Source organism: Opisthocomus hoazin, chromosome 9 (genome assembly GCF_030867145.1).
Source record: "Opisthocomus hoazin isolate bOpiHoa1 chromosome 9, bOpiHoa1.hap1, whole genome shotgun sequence".
NCBI classification, from domain to species: domain Eukaryota; kingdom Metazoa; phylum Chordata; class Aves; order Opisthocomiformes; family Opisthocomidae; genus Opisthocomus; species Opisthocomus hoazin.
In genome coordinates this window covers 2788570-2810114 of record NC_134422.1, presented here as the reverse complement: position 1 = coordinate 2810114, position 21545 = coordinate 2788570, and the positions used below count along the sequence as shown (strand labels likewise).

The 21545-nt window shown below is 48.0% G+C and overlaps 1 protein-coding gene across 3 annotated transcripts in view; it reads left to right on the top strand.

The window, feature by feature from the left end:
- Nucleotides 1–18190, top strand: part of LYPD6 (LY6/PLAUR domain containing 6) — a 40097-nt gene extending 21907 nt beyond the window's left edge. For all 3 annotated transcript variants that reach the window (XM_075430350.1, XM_075430351.1, XM_075430349.1), the window contains 4 exons: nt 5404–5564; nt 7057–7155; nt 12897–13027; nt 14237–18190. In XM_075430350.1, the coding sequence (XP_075286465.1) occupies nt 5447–5564; nt 7057–7155; nt 12897–13027; nt 14237–14440 (552 nt within the window). In that variant the 5' untranslated portion in view covers nt 5404–5446 and the 3' untranslated portion in view covers nt 14441–18190. The remainder of the gene's footprint in view (nt 1–5403; nt 5565–7056; nt 7156–12896; nt 13028–14236) is intronic.
- Nucleotides 18191–21545: the final 3355 nt, after the last annotated feature.

The window sequence follows — 21545 nt, the reverse complement described above, 5'->3', positions numbered from 1 at the left end:
CCTTCGCTTCCCCAGGACGTGGGCTTTTAGCTCAATGAACTACAGGCTTTGTAATTAGCAGCAAGGCGATTAGATCGTCCACGTTTCTGGGAGTAATTTGAGGACTAATTGTGTTTGATTGTTTAATTACTCTTGCTTACTATAATTGAGCTAAGGTAGTGAACCCCTTTGCAAGAGCTCCTACAGGTTCCTTAGATAGAAGTTGCATGGACTTCGCTACATCCCATAGTATCGGGACAGTAACATACATTTAACCGTTCCCAGGGCCAAAACACAAAGAGAGTTCTCTAAATGGCAAGAGGAACGAAGCTGGATTTGAAGGCAATTCAAATGAGTTCCAGTTTTTGTTCAAACCTTTTCTGATGTCTTTAGTAGGAACAAAACGGTAGCAGATAAACAGAACAGATGAAAAGAGGTTAATAATTCAGCAGGATAGGGATGGAGGGGGAAAACTGCGACTGGAGCTGGCCAAGTTGCAAATAGTCTCTGGGATTGCTCTCCAGGATCCTGCACAGCTGGTAGATGGGAAAGCTTCCATTGCAATTTGGACTTGTCTTTGGACAGTGATGACGTGACATGGACAGGGATTTGGGGCTTAGTTTTTGAAGCTGTAGAGAGATGCAAATGAATATGTATATTATAATTTCAATCGTAGCTTTATGTGGACTAGAAGAAAGGCAGGAGGAAATGTAAAGAACAGTGGATTAACTCCTGCAGTTATTGGTAAAGTCACATTGGTGATGCACATAAGGAGGAACTACTGTTGGGTAGACTTTGCATCCAGGAAAAGATCTTTCAGCGTAGTTGCACTGGTTGTAGCTCCTGTGGTTTGGTTTGTCACTGATGAATAAGCATCATAACATAGTGGAAGGATGGCCCAGCTGACCTTGCACAGTGGGACTTGTTGGACCAAATTACTTGTGGTGTGGTTTCTTCAGTTTCTCACAGATGTTGCTGCTTTGGCCTGCTGTGCTTGATACTTTAGGGGTGCTATGTCTTCTGCCTACTGAGAGGGAGCTTTGATTTGCTTTTGCTGTTTCATTTGTCTGAAGGAAGTGTTGCTTTAGGGCTCTCTGACATGGAGGCTCTTCCAAGTGAACAGACAAGACAAAATGTCTTCAAGACGAAATGAGGTAGAAAGCTATAAAACTTGGAGATGGGGCCCAGCCAGCGAGGAGGAGATGTAGGAGGAAGGTGGAAGCGAGATGTCAGCGGAAGCATCAGCCTCCTTTGAGACTGGGCAACCTCTATCCACATCAGACGTCCAGGCAGAGCAGGGCAGTGCTTCATCTCCCATGAGAGGGAGGTGGAGGGTCAATGAACACCGCAACGTGTGCTGTACTCACATGAGGAGAAGAACCACAGAAATGCCCGCAAACCAGGAGCTCCTTCATGCCTGGCTTTGGCCAGATGGTTCTATGGGAAGATTTGGTGTCTAACCATTTTTTTTCTTCCTCCTGAAATGCTGCAGCGTTTGCTGCAACCTTGCAGCTGGCAGCAGCCCAGCTCATGGCCATCAGTGAAGACCTGCTAGCAGGTATCTACCGAGCTTGCGAGAGGGACAAGAGGGACAAATACATCCTCACAAAGAACTGTCGTCTCCGACAATGCGTCTCCCCCAGACCCAGAGGTCTGACACTGGGCAGCGTCTCTGCTCGAGGGCTCCCCGGTCCTTCCTTGGAGGACGGGCACCTTCCATTGTCCCCAGCACTGGTGACAGCGAGGACGACATGTCGCCACCCTAATGCGACCTGACAAATGGGCAGTTGGGCTTCTGCTTAGGGAATTTAATGGTTAATTTCCATAGCGCCGTGTCAGGGCAAAGGGCAGGAAGAAGTAATGCTGCTGCAGAGCGCGGATGGGGAAGCCTTTCCCGTCTGAAAGGTGCTGGTGAAGCTGGAAAGATTGAGTTAACTAGGATTTCTGTGTCAGCGCCCAAGACCTTTCATAAACAGACTGTATGATCTAAATACCGTGTGACTATGTCCCCTAACCGCAATCCGGTATCGAATTCAGAGCGGGCCATGCCACTTTCCATTAGGTTGGTGCGTGCACGCTGCCGTGCACGAGAGGCTGCTACGTCTGGAAAGGAGCCGAGTAATTCGGGAGGAAACAACGTGTGCCTGTACGCCGGAGAACAAGCCTGTTCTGCGAGCGATGCTACCGTAGTAGCTGAGAAGTCAGCAACTGCTGTTTGAAAAAGTAGTTTCGTAGGATGTTTGGTGGTCTGGGGTTAAAGCCATGGACTAAAAGGGGCTTGTGGGTGAAAGAAAAAAATCTTCATACCCTTGAGGAAGCTTCTTAGGGCTTATGAAGAGAGGCCATCCTTGTAGAAAAATATCATTTTGGGTGATTTTGGGGAAAAAAACTGAACCGAAAACAATTTGTGGTCAAACACCTGCAGATTTTCAGACAGTTGCATCCATATAAATACACCTCTCATCTTTCCTTTAAAAACACAAAAGTGATTACAGTTTATTTTTGTGTGGGGGTGTAAAACCAGAAAGAATGCATGTGCTGAACAGTTATTATTGAATAAATTTGATTTTATTCAAAATTGTTTTGGATATTCCACTTTCCGTGAAATATCAGCATTACCTTAAACACCAAGACATATTTTCTCAATCCGATGCAGTGTATTTGTGGACATATTTTGCCCACAGACCTTCTATCTATGTGTCACCTTGTGTACATACTCAAAGTATTTGTGAAATATGGAGTATTCAGATTTCTAAGAGTAGGTACTTCTGTCTAAACAGAAGTATCTATTTTTACACTATCCATGCACGTATGAAATGACCAGGTAGAAGAGGCTCGCTGCTCGCAGTGGCAGGTGATGTGTTCAAGCGGTACTTTCTGCTTCAGTAACAGCCAGAGTTCAAAAGAGTACTCTGGTCTGCTCAGAATTGCTTTGCAGCACAGAGGGGTTTTTAATTTTAATTCCTTACCTGTAATTAAATCTATTTCAAACGTATAAAACAGAGGTGGGGAAATGAATTCCGTATACTCATTTGTGGTTCTTGCAGCTGATTAGAAGTGGTGTTGGCAATCAAGCTGCTGAATTTCAAGAGGGACGACACGGGTATTTTTAGCGCGCGGTGGGAGGGTTTCTGCCACCCTTTCGGGCAGGACTAACAGCCGCTCGTCTTCCGAATCTGAGGGCTTGGCGAGTACGGACAGCTACACACAGGCATTTGGAGATGGGCTGAAGAAGGGTTTGGTCCCACAAAAGGGAGCGTGTACAACGGAGGGAAAACTGGTGTCCTCAGCTGGAAGGCTTTGGTCAGTGCTGTAAATACAAGTGCTTTCTGTGGTTATGCTGAGAAAACCCAACAAATTCTTTTCTTACTATACTTGGGAGGAACTTTTAGGGTGCTTAGGGACATGGTTTAACGCTGGACTTGGCAGTGTTGCATTTATGGTTGGACTTGATGGTCTTAGGGGTCTTTTCCAACCGAAATGATTCTGTGATTCTTGCCATTGTGATAATCTTGCTGTGTTTTAACTTGAAATATTTGCTATTTGTCATTTGTGTTGCTAACATATGTTCATCAGAGGTTGCTGCTGAACCATGAGAAGCTCCTTTCTTTGGGATGGGGGTCCAAATTATTTTGTACTGCAGCACAAGCACGATTTTGTATCGCCACCGAGGCCGTGTGAACCGACAAAGAGCTTCACTGGAAACGCCTGATTTCTTGAAATGAATAATGAGGCTTGTAAAATCTGCCTTGTTTTGTCTGGGATCAAAAATAATCCACAAATCCCTTCCCCCTCCAAATCTTTGTGTTCTTAACGGTACGAATACTCAGCAATTTCCACATGTGAAAACCCAGTTGCCACTGAGTGGCTCTGGTCAAGCAGCGAGCAAAGAGGCTGACGTGTGCGGTGGTGCTCCTCCAGACCCCGTTCCTTTCGTCTTTCATGGGGCTGGGAGAGGTTTATTTTATTTCCTTTCTGCCTCTAATCAGGATTTCATTTTTTCCTGGCTGATAAGCATCTGTGGAGTAAGCCCAATGGAAATTGGCATTTCCCCCTTCATAAGGTTAAATCAACAAAGTTTAATGCACCACGTTGTGTGTTATCTGTTTCCCTCGCCATTTTTATGGATTTCACGGTGTTTTAATAAAAGGGCTGTTTTCAGAAAAGAGTCAAGGACAAGGACAGCCCCCGTGATAGTGATCCTGCTGCTAATTCTGCATGGGATCTCTGCTGCGAGACCAACATTTGGAGGCAGAGGTGGAAGGTTGCATCCCCGCCCCTGGAACATCTTTCCTGAAAAAAAAACCACCAAAATTTGATTTATTAAATAATAGCTACCACACTTTCAGAGTTGCTTGGTAAATATCTGGGTATTGCAGATCTCTTGGTCAGTCTGGGTGGAAAAAAAAAAAAATAACCCCCAACCCTGTGTGTGCTGGATGGATGCCAGTGGGCATGGGAAACCAGCGGCTCCTGCCTGGCTCCGCGTCCTCTCGGGGCTTTCCTGTCCTGCTCGGTTTTCGAGGCATGCTTTCATCATTATTAAGGAACTCTAATGACATGAGCTGTGTATTTAAAGATGCATTAGCGTTGCCTGTTCCTGGAGGGCTCCCCACAGCCTGGCCTCAGGGATTGGGGTGCTCCTGAAAGCTGCTGGTTTTTAGGATGGGCTCATGCGCGGTACCGCAGAGGGTATTTGTTTCCGCTTAAACTAATTCCCTTCATTCAGGGACATGGGAAAAATACTCTGCATCGCTTGTCACAGAGGGAATAAGACCCTTTGGAGTGTGGATGAGGAAAATGCAACAACCACTTTCTATTATTAACAGCAGCCAGCTGAAGTTAGAGACCACCTGCAGCCGTGGGTGCTCCTCGCCTTTCCTGAGATACGTGGAAAGTAACGTGGAGCTTCTGGTTTGCCGAAAAGGTGCATTTCTCAAGGGTGCGAGCCTGTGTGGGAGCGTGGGTGTGGGAGACCCAAAGCTGCTCCCCTGGGCATCCTGACAGACCTCCAGCTACCCTGTTTCCTTTCTTCCCAGTCTAATTCTGCAGTTTTGCAGTATTCTCTAAAAGAAGCAGTTAAATCGCGTCGCTGTGCAGTCCCTGATGACTTTATCACCGTCCTACTGAGTTTTTGCACACCAGTTGCTGACCGGTTAAATTGTAAACAGCGACAAACCCGACCGCCCTTCCTCTCGGCTCCGGTTTGCAGCTCTCCAGCTGGGAGAGGGTTTGCCTGAGTCCTTATCCCAGGCGGTGCCAGGGATGTCACTGACGCCGAGCCAAAGGAACCACGCCGCTGCCACGGGAGGGCAGCTGAAGGTTCATCATGGTTTTGGTGAGGTTGGGTTGCTGGGGGCCGAGGTGGTGGCCGGGCTCCTCGCGGGTTTGCTCTGCTCACCCCTGTTCTCTGCTGTTGCCCAGGTGAGGTTTTTCGGCTGCCGCATGAGTACGTCCTCGCCCGGCGATGGCCTGGCAGCCCACGCCGGCACCGGTGCTGCTGCTCAGCCTCCTGGCAGGCTGCCTGCCGGCCGTGCAGCCCAGGGACTTCACCGTGAAGGACATCGTCTACCTCCACCCTTCCAGTAAGCCACCTTCGCGCGGGCTGCAAAGCCACGGTGCGGGGTAAGGAGGAGGGTGAACGTGTGTTAAGGCAGCAGAAACATCATCCTTTAGCTGAGAGCTGAGCAAAGATTAAATAAATGTCCCCAGTACTCATGATGTAAAACCAGACCGTCGCTTCCCAAAGGGATTAAAGGCCAGACAGTGTTGCAGGCAGTTGCTGAGCGTGTCAGGAGCTTTTTGCTCACTGTTTTCTGTTCCTCAGTAATCTCTCTGGCCATGAGACCAAGCCCCACAGCCACGCAGTTTGCCCGAGCGCATCGATACCTGTGAGCAAGGGCCAAACGCAAGCGTTCGCAGCTGCGGCACCAACTGCTCCTCTCCTGGCTTTATTTCAGTAACTCCCTGACGCCGCGATATAGCAAAGTTACGGGTCTTTACATCTTCCACGGGCTCTCCTTTCACTGGTCTGGTCACTTTATCAGATACAAGCTTGTCTAATTGTAGAAGAAGAGAGCACTTGCAGAGCCGTGCCTGCTATCTATTCCCAGAGAAAACTCACCGCCTTTCCGAATTTGGCTGAAAAATTTATGTTCTGTACAAGCAAGATGTTTTATGCTGTAACCATGACCTTCTAGAGGTCCAGGGTGAGAGGGGTGGATTTAATTAGTGCTGTTGTGTTGTCCCACCCCAAGCTGCTCCTTGAGAGCACCACCAGCCCCACCAGAGATGTTCCCGGGTGACTTGCTTGCATTTACCCAGAGAAGCCCAGGGAAACAACGACTGCTTCTTGCTTCACCTCTCCTACCTGAGCAGGGTCTGGCCCGGAGCTGATGGGTAAGGGGAGGAGGTGAAGAGGAGGGAGAGGTGAGACCTACAGAGGTTCAGCTTACTTTGCTCTGTGGAGATAAACATGACCTGTTCACTGTTTGGCTACTGAGAAGGTGGAAACATCTTGAAGATGTATTGAATGTGCTACAAGAAGCCCTGCCAGGAGACCACTTAAGAAGTTACGCTCTTTGTTTGGCGAGATAAATTAGGATGGAGTCTGCTGTGAAAAACTAGAGGTTCAGCAAATCGATTTTTCTTTCCTTTGGGGACATCAGCCCACCTTCAAAAGGGGTAGCTTGTTTCCTTGGTGGGACAGTCTCCAGAAGTATTTTAATCCATCTGATATTTTGTTATCAGCACTGATAAAGTAGCAGTGTTGGATGTGAGCTCTGATACCAAGAGAATAGTACTCCTTGCTCGCGTTAACTCCCTTTGAAGTCAGCAGTGGGCACCTTTGCTAGGCAAACACGGTTGAACTGAGTCCTTATTGTATCTGTACGTGCCTTTCCCACATTGCTATTGGTCATAGGGGTTTTACAAATCGGGACCTACTTGATGAAGCTGACAGGCATACCTGCAGACAGATATGTCTAAAGAGAACAAATGCTGCTGTGTGCCTCTGAAAAGCAAAGTAGAACCGGATTAATTGGCTCATTTTAACTGAATATTGTCTGTTCCTTTCAGCCACACCGTATCCTCACGGATTTAAATGTTTCACCTGCGAGAAGGCAGCAGATAATTACGAATGCAACCGATGGGCTCCAGATGTCTATTGTCCAAGAGGTAACCAGCAGCATGTTAGCATTTAATTTCAACCCACCTTATGACAACCACTCACTGTCCCCGCCACAGGGACAGCACTGAGCCCCCATTATTCCTTCCGCGTACTCGGATGCTGGTGATCGCTGCTCCTGCTTGTAAGCCTCCTCAACAAGAAAGATGTGTAAGCGATACGAGTAATCCTTTAAGCTTTTCTATCTCTTTGCGGTGGGTGAAGTTCAGGACTTTAATCTATTCCCTGTACACCTCTAGCTCAGCTGGAAATTAAATCAGGCTGATGTTTGTTTTAGGGTTGTATTTCTCTTACTGGTGAATATGGGACTGGTTCTTGCTTTGTTTGCTTCCCTCCCCTGTGGCACAAGCCCAGGCTTCAGGGCAGCTGAGATGGCCTCTTTTTGGCCAGCATCAAGATATTTTCAGTATATTGGGAGCATAACTCCCATCGGAGTTTGAAACTGGGAACAGCTCACACAGGGCCAAAGGACACAGGCTCCCAAATATCAGACCCAGGCACCAGCAAGATCCTCAGATCTCCCGCTCCCCTACCACTTCCTGAGATGTTCACAAGACATTAAGATGGTCCACAGCCCCTGACGAAGCCCTGGACACAGGTGGGATGTGGGCTGTGTTCTCACCAGCGTGGGAACCGTCACGGCAATGGGATGCTGCCGGGGCTCACCGCTCCCGTGGTGCTTCCCGTAGGCTCAGCAACGCTGTTCAGCATCTATCCAGGACGTCTGCAGTCTGTTGCGGGACATCACATGTGCCTTCCAAAAATATTTATTTTGGAAAGAGGAAGACCATAACCTGCACTGCAGGGACGAACCAGCTGTGTTTGCAGTCTGTGTCAGAGCGCGTTAGCTGTCGGAGGATTTATTTGCTTTGAGCTCAAACCATCACAACACCAACAATGATAAAACGAGATCAGGCTGGCTGGCATCAGATGAGACCAATGGTGGCGGGCGCTCCCTGCTTTGACAGGGGCAGGCGGTGTCTAGATGACTAAGGACGGCGTTACCTGTAGATCGCTGTGCAAGGAGAGAGGCATGACTCCGAGATCTGCCTGTAGCAATAACCAGCAGAAATGACTTGACCAAAAAAAGATACGCTAATCACAGACTCACAGAATGTTTGGGGTTGGAAGGGACCTCTGTGGGTCACCCAGCCCAACCCCCTGCCCAAGCAGGGTCACCCAGAGCAGGCTGCACAGCACCGCGTCCAGGCGGGGCTGGAATATCTCCAGAGAAGGAGACTCCACAGCCTCCCTGGGCAGCCTGGGCCAGGGCTCCGTCACCCTCAGAGGGAAGAAGTTCTTCCTCATGTTCAGCTGGAGCTTCCTCTGCTTCAGTTTGTGCCCATTGCCCCTTGTCCTGTCGCTGGGCACCACTGGAAAGAGTCTGGCCCCATCCTCCTGACACCCACCCTTGAGATATTTATAAGCATTTATAATACTAATATAATATAATAATATTTATATATTTATATGTAATAATATAATATATTTATATATTTATAATAATATAATATACATAAAATATAATATATTTATAATAATATAATATACATATAATATAATATAATATAATATAATATAATATAATATAATATAATATAATATAAATATAATATAATCCTGGAAAGCCAACTTCGTACTTCATGGCTGTTTAGGGGAGGGGAAAGCCATGCTTTGGTGCATCTGTAACTGATCGGCTGTGTTCACCCAGACCAGAGCTGCTCGTTACAGCCACCAGCCCTCCTGCCTGCTGGTACGCCCGCCCGCTGTACGTTCACGTAGTAAAGAGAGGCTTTTAGCCACAAGAAGGGGCTCGCTGGAAATCTGAGTCCACCTTGAGTCTTCAGCACAGAGGGCTTTGTATCTCCTTCAGACGGAGGGATTCAATAGTGCTTTACTCCAGGCAGAGCGTGTTAGTGCCCGGGCTGCCCCGGCAGAGCCATGCTCCAGCCCCCAGCCCCTCGCTGCTGGTGCGACAGCGACCGCGAAGGGGTAACTGCTGAGTCAGCAGTCACTGTATTTCCGAGGCGTGGGGAACTGGGGAAAGAGGACAGGCACCGTGGCTTAAATGCTCTGTCCTTCTTCAGTTGCAGTGGAGGCAAAGCTGATAATGTCATTGCTCCCCACTCTGCAGAAATCAGCCGGTGCTTTGGGATGCCTCTTCCCTGACGGCGTTTGTCAGCGTCTCTTATCTTTACGTCCAACACACTTCCACACCAGAAAGCTTTTATTAAGCCAGCTTTTTTCTTTGTCGCTTTAATTTTCAACTATGATTTTGAGTTCGTGAAAGGAAGCCGCAGAAACGCAGCCTCGGGTTTGAGGCGTGACTCCAGGCGTGCTCTGGGGGAATTACCTTATCTCTGGGAGTCGGAGCGATGCGCTGACGGCGTTGCCAATCCGCGTTGCAGTGATCCAGACCCTTGTTGGTTTGCTTGGCGTAAGTGTGGGGAGAAAATGAGAAAACCCCATCCTGGTATTTGCTATTACTTTTTATCTTTTTTTTTCCCTTTTTTTTTTTTTTTAAAGACAGAATACTATTAAAACCAAGCAAAACAAAAGAGTTTCATTAACTATAGTGCAGGACTTGAAGGGAACCACATTTTGTGTATAATGTAATTCATTGTAATGGAGAGTAAAGCCATGAATCCCTGTATTGACCAGAGACTAGAAACAGCACTTCCTAGAAGGCAGGCCTCCTGCTGGGCATTAACCTCGTTTTCTGTTATTTATTAGCTTCAGCTCAAGCAGAAACTGTGTTAGTGATCTAATTTGTACGGAAACACCGCACTCAAAATACTGCCAGTGCTCTATTTTTGGACAGCCTGTGGGCGGGCTGACATCTCGATGATGGGCACCACCCCCATGGTGATGTTCCAGATGCTGCAGGTGGCACCTGGAAGTGCTGTTAGAGGCTGCGTTTTGGGAAACCGGCTCTCAAAAGTCAATGGGTTCCTCTGGGGCCTTTGAAATACTAGATTCAGTGTTTCCCTACTCAGTTTAAAGCAGAGAGGACAACTTTCTCCTACTGGAAATGTGTATCAGCCTTTCTGGGTCTCAATGTGCGGGTCTGGTTTGCTTAAATTCAGCCTGGCTGTCTGTCTGCACCATGCCTTCTGGTTTCAATGGCTGGTTTCTTCATTCGTGCCCCTTTTAAGGGTAGAGAAGGGTTCCCATGAGGTGGACCCCATGGAGAACGTGTGGTTCAGCCGTTGGGTGATGCTGGAGGAAGTCAGCCCTGCTCCTGGCAGGTCGTGACTGGGGCTGTCTGTTGAGTATAGAGGTGTTTGGAGATACTTCGTAGGTGAAGCACATCATGCAGTCTTTGCCAGACAGTTCCACCAGAGAAAGGAAAAATGCAAAAGACTTGACAGTGTCACCTGTCGTGCCGGGGGCTGGTGTAAATCGACAGCCCTGAAAATCCCCCAAATAATCACATCGAGCGACAATCTCCTTTCCAAATGCTTTTGTAATGGAACGTGTTGCTGGACAGCGTGAATATTGCACCACAGTCCATTCGGCTTTCAAGTGCCTTTAAAGACGCTCTGGAACTGCAACATTTAGGAAACACAAATCAGTGCCTTTTGGTGCAACGCCACCGAGACCCATCCTCACCCTGTGGGCCACACAGCACGCTGCCTGCCTTAGGCACCGCCGTACTTAGAAGCATCATCTTCGATGCTGCAATGTCTAAATTGCTCTGTTATTTTTGGTAAATTTTTTGTAGCATTGGGCCCATGTTTTTCACGGTCTTGGGCTGGAGTCCTTCCAGCCGGCAGAGCAGTTGTTGTGGATTAGACGCGGTGATGCTCCCCACCTCTGCTTTGCTCTGGGCTCTGCCGGTGCCCTCTGGCCCAGTCCTTCTCATAGTGCCTGTCACCAACGCTCTCTCTGAGGAGAGAGGCAGACCGGAATGCAGCGCAAAAGTTAATATTAATTTGAATGAGTGGATTTTGTTGCTTATTGTGGATTTATTCCGTAACCGCAGCCCTGCCTTGCAGAAGATGATAGCCATCAGCGATGGCTCTACGAGGACAGGCATGCCTGGTCCCTCTGTGCAGGGGAAAAGACATATCTCCAAGATGATTGCACAATATTTTCCAGAAACCCAACTGGGAGAAAGAATGAAACAGCCTTAAAAGAGTTATGGGGTGCTAGAAGCTCTATTTGTTCCATCTGGGACCTGTCAGGAGTGAGCTCCGCTGCACAGACCGAGCCATTGCAGGAGAAATAACGCTCCGGTGATGCACGCCCAGATTCACTTCGGGGCAAGGCCCTGGGAGAAGCTCAAAGCCTCAGTGCAGAGAGTGCTCCCCTTGGAGTAAACCCATGGGCTTCTCCCCTGGGGCCAGGAGAGCCTGGAAAATGTACTAAAAGCCGCGTGCTGCAGCCCTGGCCGGTTTGATGGAAGACAGCACACCGGGCGTCTCCAGCCGCCGGTGATAAGTTCAGTCTGCTTGCTGTGGGTATCACACTTGAGTTAAGAGGAGGTCAAAGATATGGCAGATGTCTGAGGGGTTTTATTGCCTAGGAAATAACGTGTTCAGCCGGCAATCTCGCTCGGCTGTTGTCGAATGCCTCAAACATGAGAAGTATGCGGGGCTTTGCCCATCAGAGACGAGGGCTGAACGGGAACGTTCACTTTAAATTAAATACACTCCTTTTTTCCCCTGTGAAAGCGACATTTTTGTTAGTAATAATGTTGGTTAATAAGAAGCAAGGTATAATTTGGAGGAGGAATATATAATGGCATGTTTCCTGTGTTGAAAATCCAGTGTTTTCATCTTGGAGTGCTAGGAAGGGGAACAGCACCTTCAGCTTCCCTCTGACGACCAAAGCATGAAATAAACCCAAATTCCTTTACGCCTGAGGATAACCACAGCAGTCGTCAGTCATTCTGCTTTGAACTTTCTGTGCGCTTTACCAGTGTCACTAGAGGAGTGGCGTAAAAAAGGGGAAGGAGGAGGAGGATGGGTCTCCCTTGGGAGTGAGGGAGCCCACAGGAGAAGGGCGCAGAAGGTGCGATGGGAATAGCAGGAACACAATCCATTTCACGGTGGCTTTTCCAAAGATTGGGAAGCTGAGGAATACACAAATCCTCCCAACTGTTTTGCTGCTGTATTTGCATTATTTTATAGATGATGGAACTGAGAGATAGAGAGGGTGAAGGATCTTCTCTGGGCTACACAGGAGCCATGGGACAGCCAGGATTGGAGCACGAGCAGCAAGGACAGCTTGCATGTGCCCTTAGGATACAGGGAAAGGCATCTCCAATGTGTAATTTTAATTACAAATTTTAAAAGTTAAACCTGTACAAATGAAAGTTACCTTCAGACATAAACAGGTATTATGAATGCTTTCTTTTTTTAAAGACATTTCCTAGAAAACTAACAGTGCACAAGAGTTGGGGTGTTGATCTGAACCTCCCCTCCATAACTTCATTATCCAACGTGCGTGTGTTTCCCTAGCCGTAACAGAGACCCACATTAGTTTTGGGAACAAATCTCCGTGTTCCAGAGCACTTTGAAACCTCAGGTTTGCACCAGAGCTTGGAGTGTAGGTGTGTGTATGTAGTGACATTTATGTATTGCTATGAATACATAGAAATTCTCTTTATTTAAAAAGAAAATCCCAAGATTTGAAAAAATCTAAGACCTCTTTCTTACTTCTTTCTATTTGTAGACTATAAAAAAACTTCAATTTGACAGGTAAACACATTTTTCTGTCTTTCTAGGTACAAGATACTGCTTTAGTCAACACATGATGAAAGTGACTGGAGAAAGTGTATCCGTCACCAAACGCTGTGTGCCGTTAGAGGACTGTCTGTCTACGGGATGCACATATATAAAGCACGAAGAATACAAGGTATAAGATAAAAATTGCCTTTTTTCTACATGAAACTTTTTTACAAGAATCCTTCTGGCTTCCACCACAAGTCTGACTGGTTCAGTGGGTGTATCTGTGTCTCTTCTTAATGAGCTCCAGCTCATTTCCATTTGTTACAGAAACAAAGGAATAACTTCTCCCATAACAAAAGAATAATCTCTTTAACTAACTCTCCTGCCAGCAGCTCAGGGGAGCCAACCGCTGCCTTCTGGCTGAAGGAACTGCGCCCAGTTTGGTCCCCTCTGCTCTGCGATGGGTGCTCGCTGACCATCTCCTGGTTTTCTTACTGAAACGGGCGGGGGAAAGCGCTGAAACCTTTGGAGCAAACGTTTTATATCTGAATCAAACAGTTATTTATGAAAGATTTTTCTGAAGATCAATAGTTGACCTTTTTGGACTTCTCCAACAGGTCAAAATAGAAGAGCTTTCTGAGCTGCCAGGCACACTGCAGCCCCGTCTCTCTTGTGCACACAATTTTACGCTCCCTTGGCCTCGGGCGCCTTGGTCTTGTTGCTCTGAATGCTCTGGCAGGGGACTGCGACTGGCCCTCCCGAGCCCGGAGAAGGCAGAGCTGCGTGACCTTATGGGCTGGCACAGGACTTGTCCACCACTCCAGTGACAGCACACGAGGTGACAGGCAGCAAAAAAACCCCTCTATATGAATAAATATTGATTTCTTTGAGTTCTGGCTTGTGAGCTCCACTTCAACCAAACAAGGCTGGTTTTTAATCAGTTTACTTTGGGGTAGAACAGAAAATAACCTCTTCGGAATGGATGTGTCCAGCTGGTCCATTGCACCAGCCAACGTGTACTGTTCATAGAATCATAGGATCATTAAGGTTGGAAAAGACCTCTAAGATCATCAAGCCCAACCATCACCCCAACACCCCCATGCCTGCTAAACCACATCCCGAAGTGCCACATCCACATGTTTTTTGAACCCCTCCAGGGATGGTGACCCCATCACTGCCCTGGGCAGCCTGCTAATTCTTGTACAGGTGAAATTGTTCTCCAAGTAGATGGATTTCAGGAAAACAAAGGGGGGTGTGAAGGGGAAAAAAGGGGGGAGAGGAGGGGGACCCCTCAAACTGGCCACTGTGCTTCTTTGCAAATGTCCTACTACATTCCTTACGTCTTTACTTAGAGGTATTTTCAGTGGTAATCAAGTTATAACCTGGTTTCTTCCAGATCTGCACCTCCTGCTGCGAAGGGAGCATCTGCAACTTGCCCCTGCCGCGGAACACGACAGACGCCATCTTTACAACCCTCTCCCCGCTCAGCACAGCGCAGAGGCTTTCGCGTCCCGTCCTGCTGACAGCGGCCTGTCTCTGGCTGGGGTTGGTGTCCCAGCACTGGGTCACGCTGCCGCGCCTGGCGGGTCCGGACAGCTGAGCTGGGCGCAACATCGGCAGGAACGTTCAACCTCTCCCTGCGGAGCCTGCGCTCTGGAGTTGGCTTTGAAAGACTGGTTTTCCTCCTTATTTTTTGTCTGCCATGAACTAGCGAGACTGCGATGCAGGCGCATTTGAAGGGGGGAAAACCATCACGTGTTTCTCTACTGTTTTCTGAAGAAACTCATGCCAAACGTTCCCAGAATCCACGGCTGAGACCGCTGCATACGCCTTTCTTAATGTCTGTCTTTTCTCCATGAAGAAATGTTATTTAAAAGTGCTATATCACTGCCAGCTGCTAGTATCCTCACTTACACTTCTGAAACTTTCACGTTATAATTTGTCACAGCACTAACCCCAGCGTCTCATTAACCTGTTTTGAGAAGATACGGTAAATAAGATACAGCCAGGATGTCTTTGCAGTCTCCCCACATCTCCTGCTTCTCTCGGAGAGCGCAGGAGCTCGTGGCAAGGCAGTGGTAGCTCAAAGGGATGAGGCCAAGGGAGCAGCAGCAGCTTGGATCAGGCCAGCGTCACGCCCAGATGCTTCCTCCGAGGTTGTCCACCGGCAGCACGAAGAGCCACCCCCGTAACAACACACGCCGGGACGCGCAGAAAACCTCTTTGGTTTATAAATCAAACCAGAAAAAGTCTAAAAACTCTGTTCCTGAAGCGTGATTAGCGGGGAGGTGGGTGTGCGGCCTCTGACCCTCTCTTGAGAGGAGGAAGGTATATGGAGAGCTGGTGGGTGTCCAGGTGGAGATGCTGGTGCTGGCTCAGCCAACAGGTTCCTGGTGCTTTGGGGCTTTACTCATCTTCTCATTTGGGCACCCAGTCCTACAGTACAAGAGAGATTTGATCCTGAATAGCTTCAGTTATTTTATTTAATGCGCTCCCACTGCGGAGTATGGACTGCTACTAGCTACAGCTGTATTTCGGTGACCTGTGTTGCTTGTTTTGCTCGGAAATCATGTATGCAATATTTATTTTTGTATGTTGAGTAGGATCTAAAGTGTTTAAAAGATTCTTAATACTGATATTGCCAGGCAAAATGGCTGTTTTGCAAGTGGGTAAGCCTGTAATATATAAATTATCATAAATATATATATATATAATGTTTTGCATTACTTTTGAAGAAGAATCAACTTTGGTTTGTAAGGTCAGTAATAAAAGCAGGGTGTCCATAGACTTGTTTTAAAGTTAAACCACGCTTTTTTATATTTTTGGTTGGTTTGTTTTTTTAAAAAAACACTATAGTCATAACTTGTTTTTTTATGAGCGAATTTTTGGCTACTCATGCTCCAAGGTAACTTGCGCTTTATCAAGTTATACTATGCTTATGCTCCAAAGTGCTTTTTTTTGGTGAGTTATACAGTGAAAGGCAGATGAAGGAAGCCGAAGCTGGAATCCAAATGCTTTGTCAACACCTTCAGTGCTTCCGAAGGGCTCCGGGAGGGTACCAGTAACCCCCCGTATGCAGCATCTGTGGTGGGTACCATTGCCAGCTGGAGAGCTGCAGACCTGGGCATGCAAGGTGCTGTCCTGGGTTTTGTGGCCTTGGGAGTGACCTCTGCTTGCGCTCCAGGGAGTTTTGTCAGAGGCAAAGGAGGAAGAGAACCGAGAGCAGCGCTCGCGATTTAGTGTCAGGTGGGTTCTCCGGGGAAGGAAAGCACACTGGAAGCCTCGGTGTGTTCTGCTGAGTGGTGTTTTTTTTAAATGTATGTATACATCACTGTGAAAATTGAACTTTCAACCCTGTTTCTTTCCCCTTTTTAATTTTTTATGTAAAACTGACATTTTTGGGGATAGGCTAACTGACCTCACTCACAGACGAACCTTGTGTTTTGACGTCCTTTCAGTTCTCCTGTGACTTGCTCACAGATCGCTAGTATGAAGAGGGTAGTTGCAATTGGTTATTTTATGCAAGTGAGACCTATCTCTAGTCGACCCTGAAAAAAAAAATCAACCCTGCAGTCTTTCCAAAGCCTGTTCCCCCTCCTCTGCAAGCTCACGCGAGCAGAGCTGTGCAAGGTACTTACGGGTTGGGGGAGAAGGAGGTGGAGAGGGTTACGACTTCTCCGACAGCAATTTAAGTATTTATTTATTATTATTATCCTGCAAAATGGAAGAGTTTAAGTCTGGAAGGACCTTGCGCAGGGGTTCTGCCAATCTTCTGGGGCAGGGGATCGGAGCAGGGCCATCTCCGGGACATGTGCTTTGTGTTGGAAAGCGAGCGCGATGGGGACGCGTGGGAAATCTGGGACCACTCATGAGCATCTTGCTAACTTGTTCGAGCAAGGTGGGCTCGAGGCTTGGGCCACCTTGCACGTGGCCAGCAGTAGCACCTCCCGGGGAGCTCCCCGCCTTCTCAGGGTCACACGCTGGTGGTGGCAGCTCAGCTGGACTTTTTAAGGATTTATATTTTTATTCTGGGCCTTGATAAACACGTGTGTTTAGGAGTCAGGCAGTCAGATACCTAACCAGCAGCAAGAAGCAGATGTTACCTCCTGGCTGCCTTGGTCAGCAGCTTACACTCAGGTTCCCACCGGTGTCTTCTGGCTTCTCTGTATGTCGTCTCTCTCTATTTCCCATATATTTTGCAGTTTCTTGTTATTTAACCAAACTCACCAAGCCCAGCCTGTGGTATGGTAGCTCTGAGCTCGATGGGCTGAGCTGCAGGAGTGGCCAGATTTCTTCAGAAGGAGATGTTGGACTTTTAGGCCCGCTTCCACCACGTGAAAGGTGTGGGTGCCTGCAGTGAGATGATGTGGGCTCCAGGGCTAGCTGGCTTGTTGTGGGCATCAACAGGCAGGGTCTTCATACCACATCCAGGTGGACCTCGGGCAGACCAGAAATCTCTCTGGGTAGCTGGTAGTGCTCTCTACCCACAAAGACCAGGAGGCCACTGATCAAATTCAGTTATTGACATTGCATTAAGCCAAGCCAGTTACTTCTACTCCATTTGTAGACAGTGGAGGAAAAAGTGGTATTTCAGGGGCTGATTCATTGTATGCAAAGATTGATGGTTAAATTATGTCTGCTTGGGCACATGATGGACGTGCCAATAAAAAGTAGCTTGGATAAGGAAGAAAGTTTTTACAACGATGGTGGTGAAACACTGGAAAAGAGTTGCCTAGAGAGGTGGTGGAGGCCCCATCCCTAGAAACATTCAAGGTCAGGCTGGATGGGCTCTGAGCAACCTGATCGAGTTAAAGATGGCCCTGCTCGTTGTGTGGGGGGTTGGATAGATGGCCTCTAAAGGTCCCTTCCACCCCATCCTATGATATAAAAACTACATCCCACCTATGGTATCTGTTTGCCGGCGACATGGTTATGCCAAGAGTGGTGCTTTGGCAAACACCTGAGCAGGAGCCGCTCTGGAGCTCGCTGCCAGCTGTGCTCTGACCCTGCCGCTGCTGCAGCCGGAGAAGGTCCCGGTCCTCGTGCTGTGCTGGTCCATCCCTGCGCTGCCATGCCACAGTTGTGCCCTTCAAAAGGGACCCGAGCACTCTCCAACGGAGCTGCTACCTCCACCTGCAGTACCAGGATCACGGACACTGAGCTTAAAAGAGCAAATTAAGGTGACTGAGAGCAAGGGGGGGACCTGCACGGGATCCTCGCTGTGGCCCGTCTGCCCGCCGAGCTGTTGGGGTTTTTTTAAAGCACAGAAAAGCTGCGCTGCACTGTATTTATTTTTAGGCTCTATATATGTGACATTGCTTTTAAATGTCTAATTTTTTAACTCTTGTAAATGCTGTAGATTTGTGTAAATAAATGATTTAAATATTCAGACGATGTGTGAGGTGTCTGACAACAAGGTAGCATCACCGGCCCTGCTCTTCGGAGCGGTGCCACCCCTGCCCTGGGACACGGCTGTCTGCTCCCCCGTCCCCCCCTTCCTTCCTCTGGTGTCCTACCAGCAAAAAACAAAAATAAAAACAACCTAAATAAGAGTAGAGCATTTTCGTTTAACTCCCACTGTAGCTAATGACTCTTCCCCAATGTTTCCTCCTACTGAGCTCCTATGGTTATTTGTTACGAATAGTTTTATATTGGGCATTTAATTAAACAAGTCTGGAGAGGTTCCTGTTTATTTCGTGACCCCTGGATCTTCCTTTCTCTCGCCTGCTCTGGGAAAGCTTTCCATTTTCCGTAATTGTACTGCCACACTAATTTAGTCTTAGAGTGTTCTGGAGGTTTTCATGCAGTTATTTCTAATTTCCACTCCTGAAACCAACACTGACTTGGATGGAAGCAACTTCATGAAACTAATGAAAGCTTTTGGACAAAGTTGTTTATGCCTAACCTGAAGAGGGTATAGCTCAACACTTACAAAACCAAAGAAAGATCTACATAAGTTCAAGGTACAGAAGACTACAGCTGTAGTATGGGCTATTCCCTCACGCTGTGAGTACAGAAGTGAATTTACTTCTTTTCCTTGAGCTCTGATAAAGGCTGTTCCAGCTCAATGACCACTTCAGCAGCGGGAAAGGCTGAGCCGAGGCTCTCCTGGCTGCAGAAGGTGAAGGTACAGCAAAGGCAAAAAATAATAAAACAACGTTTGCAAGGGTAGAATAGCAGAAAAACAGTATTGGCTGGAGAGGACGCTGCAATTAATGCAAGGGGCCTGAAGCATCAGGAAAAGCCTTTAAAGGGGGGGTTACACACACACAGAATCTTCAGGGTTGGCAGGGCCCTCTGTGGGTCACCCAGCCCAACCCCCTGCCCAAGCAGGGTCACCCAGAGCAGGGGGCACAGCACCGCGGCCAGGCGGGGCTGGAATATCTCCAGAGAAGGAGACTCCACAGCCTCCCTGGGCAGCCTGGGCCAGTGCTCCGTCACCCTCAGAGGGAAGAAGTTCTTCCTCGGGTTCAGCTGGAGCTTCCTCTGCTTCCGTTTGTGCCCGTTGCCCCTTGTCCTGTCGCTGGGCACCACTGAAGAGAGTCTGGCCCCGTCCTCCTGACACCCACCCTGGATATTTATAAGCATTTGATGATTTGTCATCATGGTTATAAGCAAATGATGGGTTGTCAGCTGAAAACATCCTGGTAACCAAAATTTCGAATTTTCTCCAGGGGAAATATATTCTGACAAGTTCATTTCCCAACATTTTCTACCAGTCATCACTTGGTCGCTATGGACTATCACAGTGTCTCTTTCAGAAACAAACCCCTCCCCAAAGCCCAGTCTCCAGACCACATTTGCTTTTCTTAAAGCTCTTCCAAGCCGCCCGACGCTGCAGTTTTAGCGGCAGAGCTTACTTTCTGATTGAAGCCTAACACCCAGCTGCATGAAATTTCAGTCTCCTAATCCTGTTAGGTTCCCCCGTCACACTCCACACTGGTGAGATCTTTGTGTTTGTGCAGCTCCTGAAATACCAGCCTGAGCCTCACTGAAAACAAAAAAAAAAAGAAAATTAAAAGCAAGAATTGCCATTGCCAAGGTGAAGGGCTGCTATTTTAAAGGCACCACAGCAGCCCATGGAGGAGAAAAGCCACGGTCAGTTTGTAACTGTTATTTAATCCCAGTTTTTCTGTGGATTTGCAGGTTTGGGTGCCGGGCTCAGAGCTCCACCGCCAGCCTCTGGCTTTAGTCCAGGCGACAGCACGGTTCCTTTCGGGATGGCAGGACACTTGTCAAGGGAAAAGCAGCCATTTCTTGTCCTCGCTGTGGGTGTCGGCACGTAGCAGAAAACCCTCATTCATTACACCAGCAGTTTGGGAATAACAGAGCTGGTCAATGCTTTTTTAGCCAAATTTTTGTCAGGATACTTTTAACAGGTTTTCCAGACTAATTTTTTTTGAGGGCTAGGCAAGAGCAGGGACGGAAGGGGTTCGGTTTTATTGACATTTTGTTGGCCGACACTCCAGTGTCTTTTCAGACTCCCAAATTTCACAGCTGGGTTGGACCCGATGGCCTTCTGAGGCCCCATCCATCACCAGCTATTCAGCGAGTCTGCAGCAACTTTCCAGCGTTGGACCCTGCAGAAAACCCAGCCGGTAACGAAAGGCTGGCAGAGAGAGGACATACCCTACAATCACCCATGGGGCACTCCAGTTACCCCGCTCTATCGTCAGGTTCGTTTGTGAAAATCCACTTTTATAAAGGATTCCTACATTGAAAGGCAGATTTTCTGTCTCTGACTCTGTGCATGCACCCAAAAACCTCAACTTGTGTAAGAGCCAGGCAGGCATGCTACTCTCCATCTGTCTGTAAGTACCATACATACATAAATACACACACACACATATATACAGAGTATATGCCATGCATCTCTCTATATGTCTCTTCAGAAAAAGGAGGACAGGACGTGTGTATGGAGAACGACGAGTTGGTCATGGACTGTTGCTGAACATGCAGAGGCTGTAGTGAAAGGCTATGGTCCACACCGCAGTGCCTAGTAAACAGTTTTCCAAATAAGACAACTAGCTACCTAGGTAGTGATTAATGAGGTTTTAGTTAATAAAAGAAAAAAAGAAAAAAAAAAAACTACCTGGCAAAAGCAATAGGAGGAGTGTGGCTCTCATGCCTTCAATGAGATGAGCTGGAAGAGCAGTGGCCTTGGAGGGCTGCATAGATCAAACCCCATGCGCTGGTGGGCCAGCCCCACATTCGTTCCCATTTCTAGAGAATATTTCGGTCATTAAATGGGATGTGTCCCCTTGGGAAGGGACAAGGTCCTGGAAGAGTCATGCCTGCACAAGCAGCACTCCGATGAGCGGTTTTCGGAAGGCCGTGGCCACGTTCTGGGTTGATGGTGGGGATTAGAGGAACAGCAGGAGGGGAAGGGGCAGGAGCAGGGGGTCTGATCACCCAAATGCTGCCAGGACCCCCAGGAGGATGTTGGACTGGAGGGAATGACCTGAGCTGAAAGTCATGTGTTGCTGTCATAAATAACAGGATGGAGTTAAACAACTGGGTTTCCTTTGATTCCTACTCTGAGTCACAGAATCCCAGCATGTTCGGGGTTGGCAGGGCCCTCTGTGGGTCACCCAGCCCAACCCCCTGCCCAAGCAGGGTCACCCAGAGCAGGGGGCACAGCACCGCGGCCAGGCGGGGCTGGAATATCTCCAGAGAAGGAGACTCCACAGCCTCCCTGGGCAGCC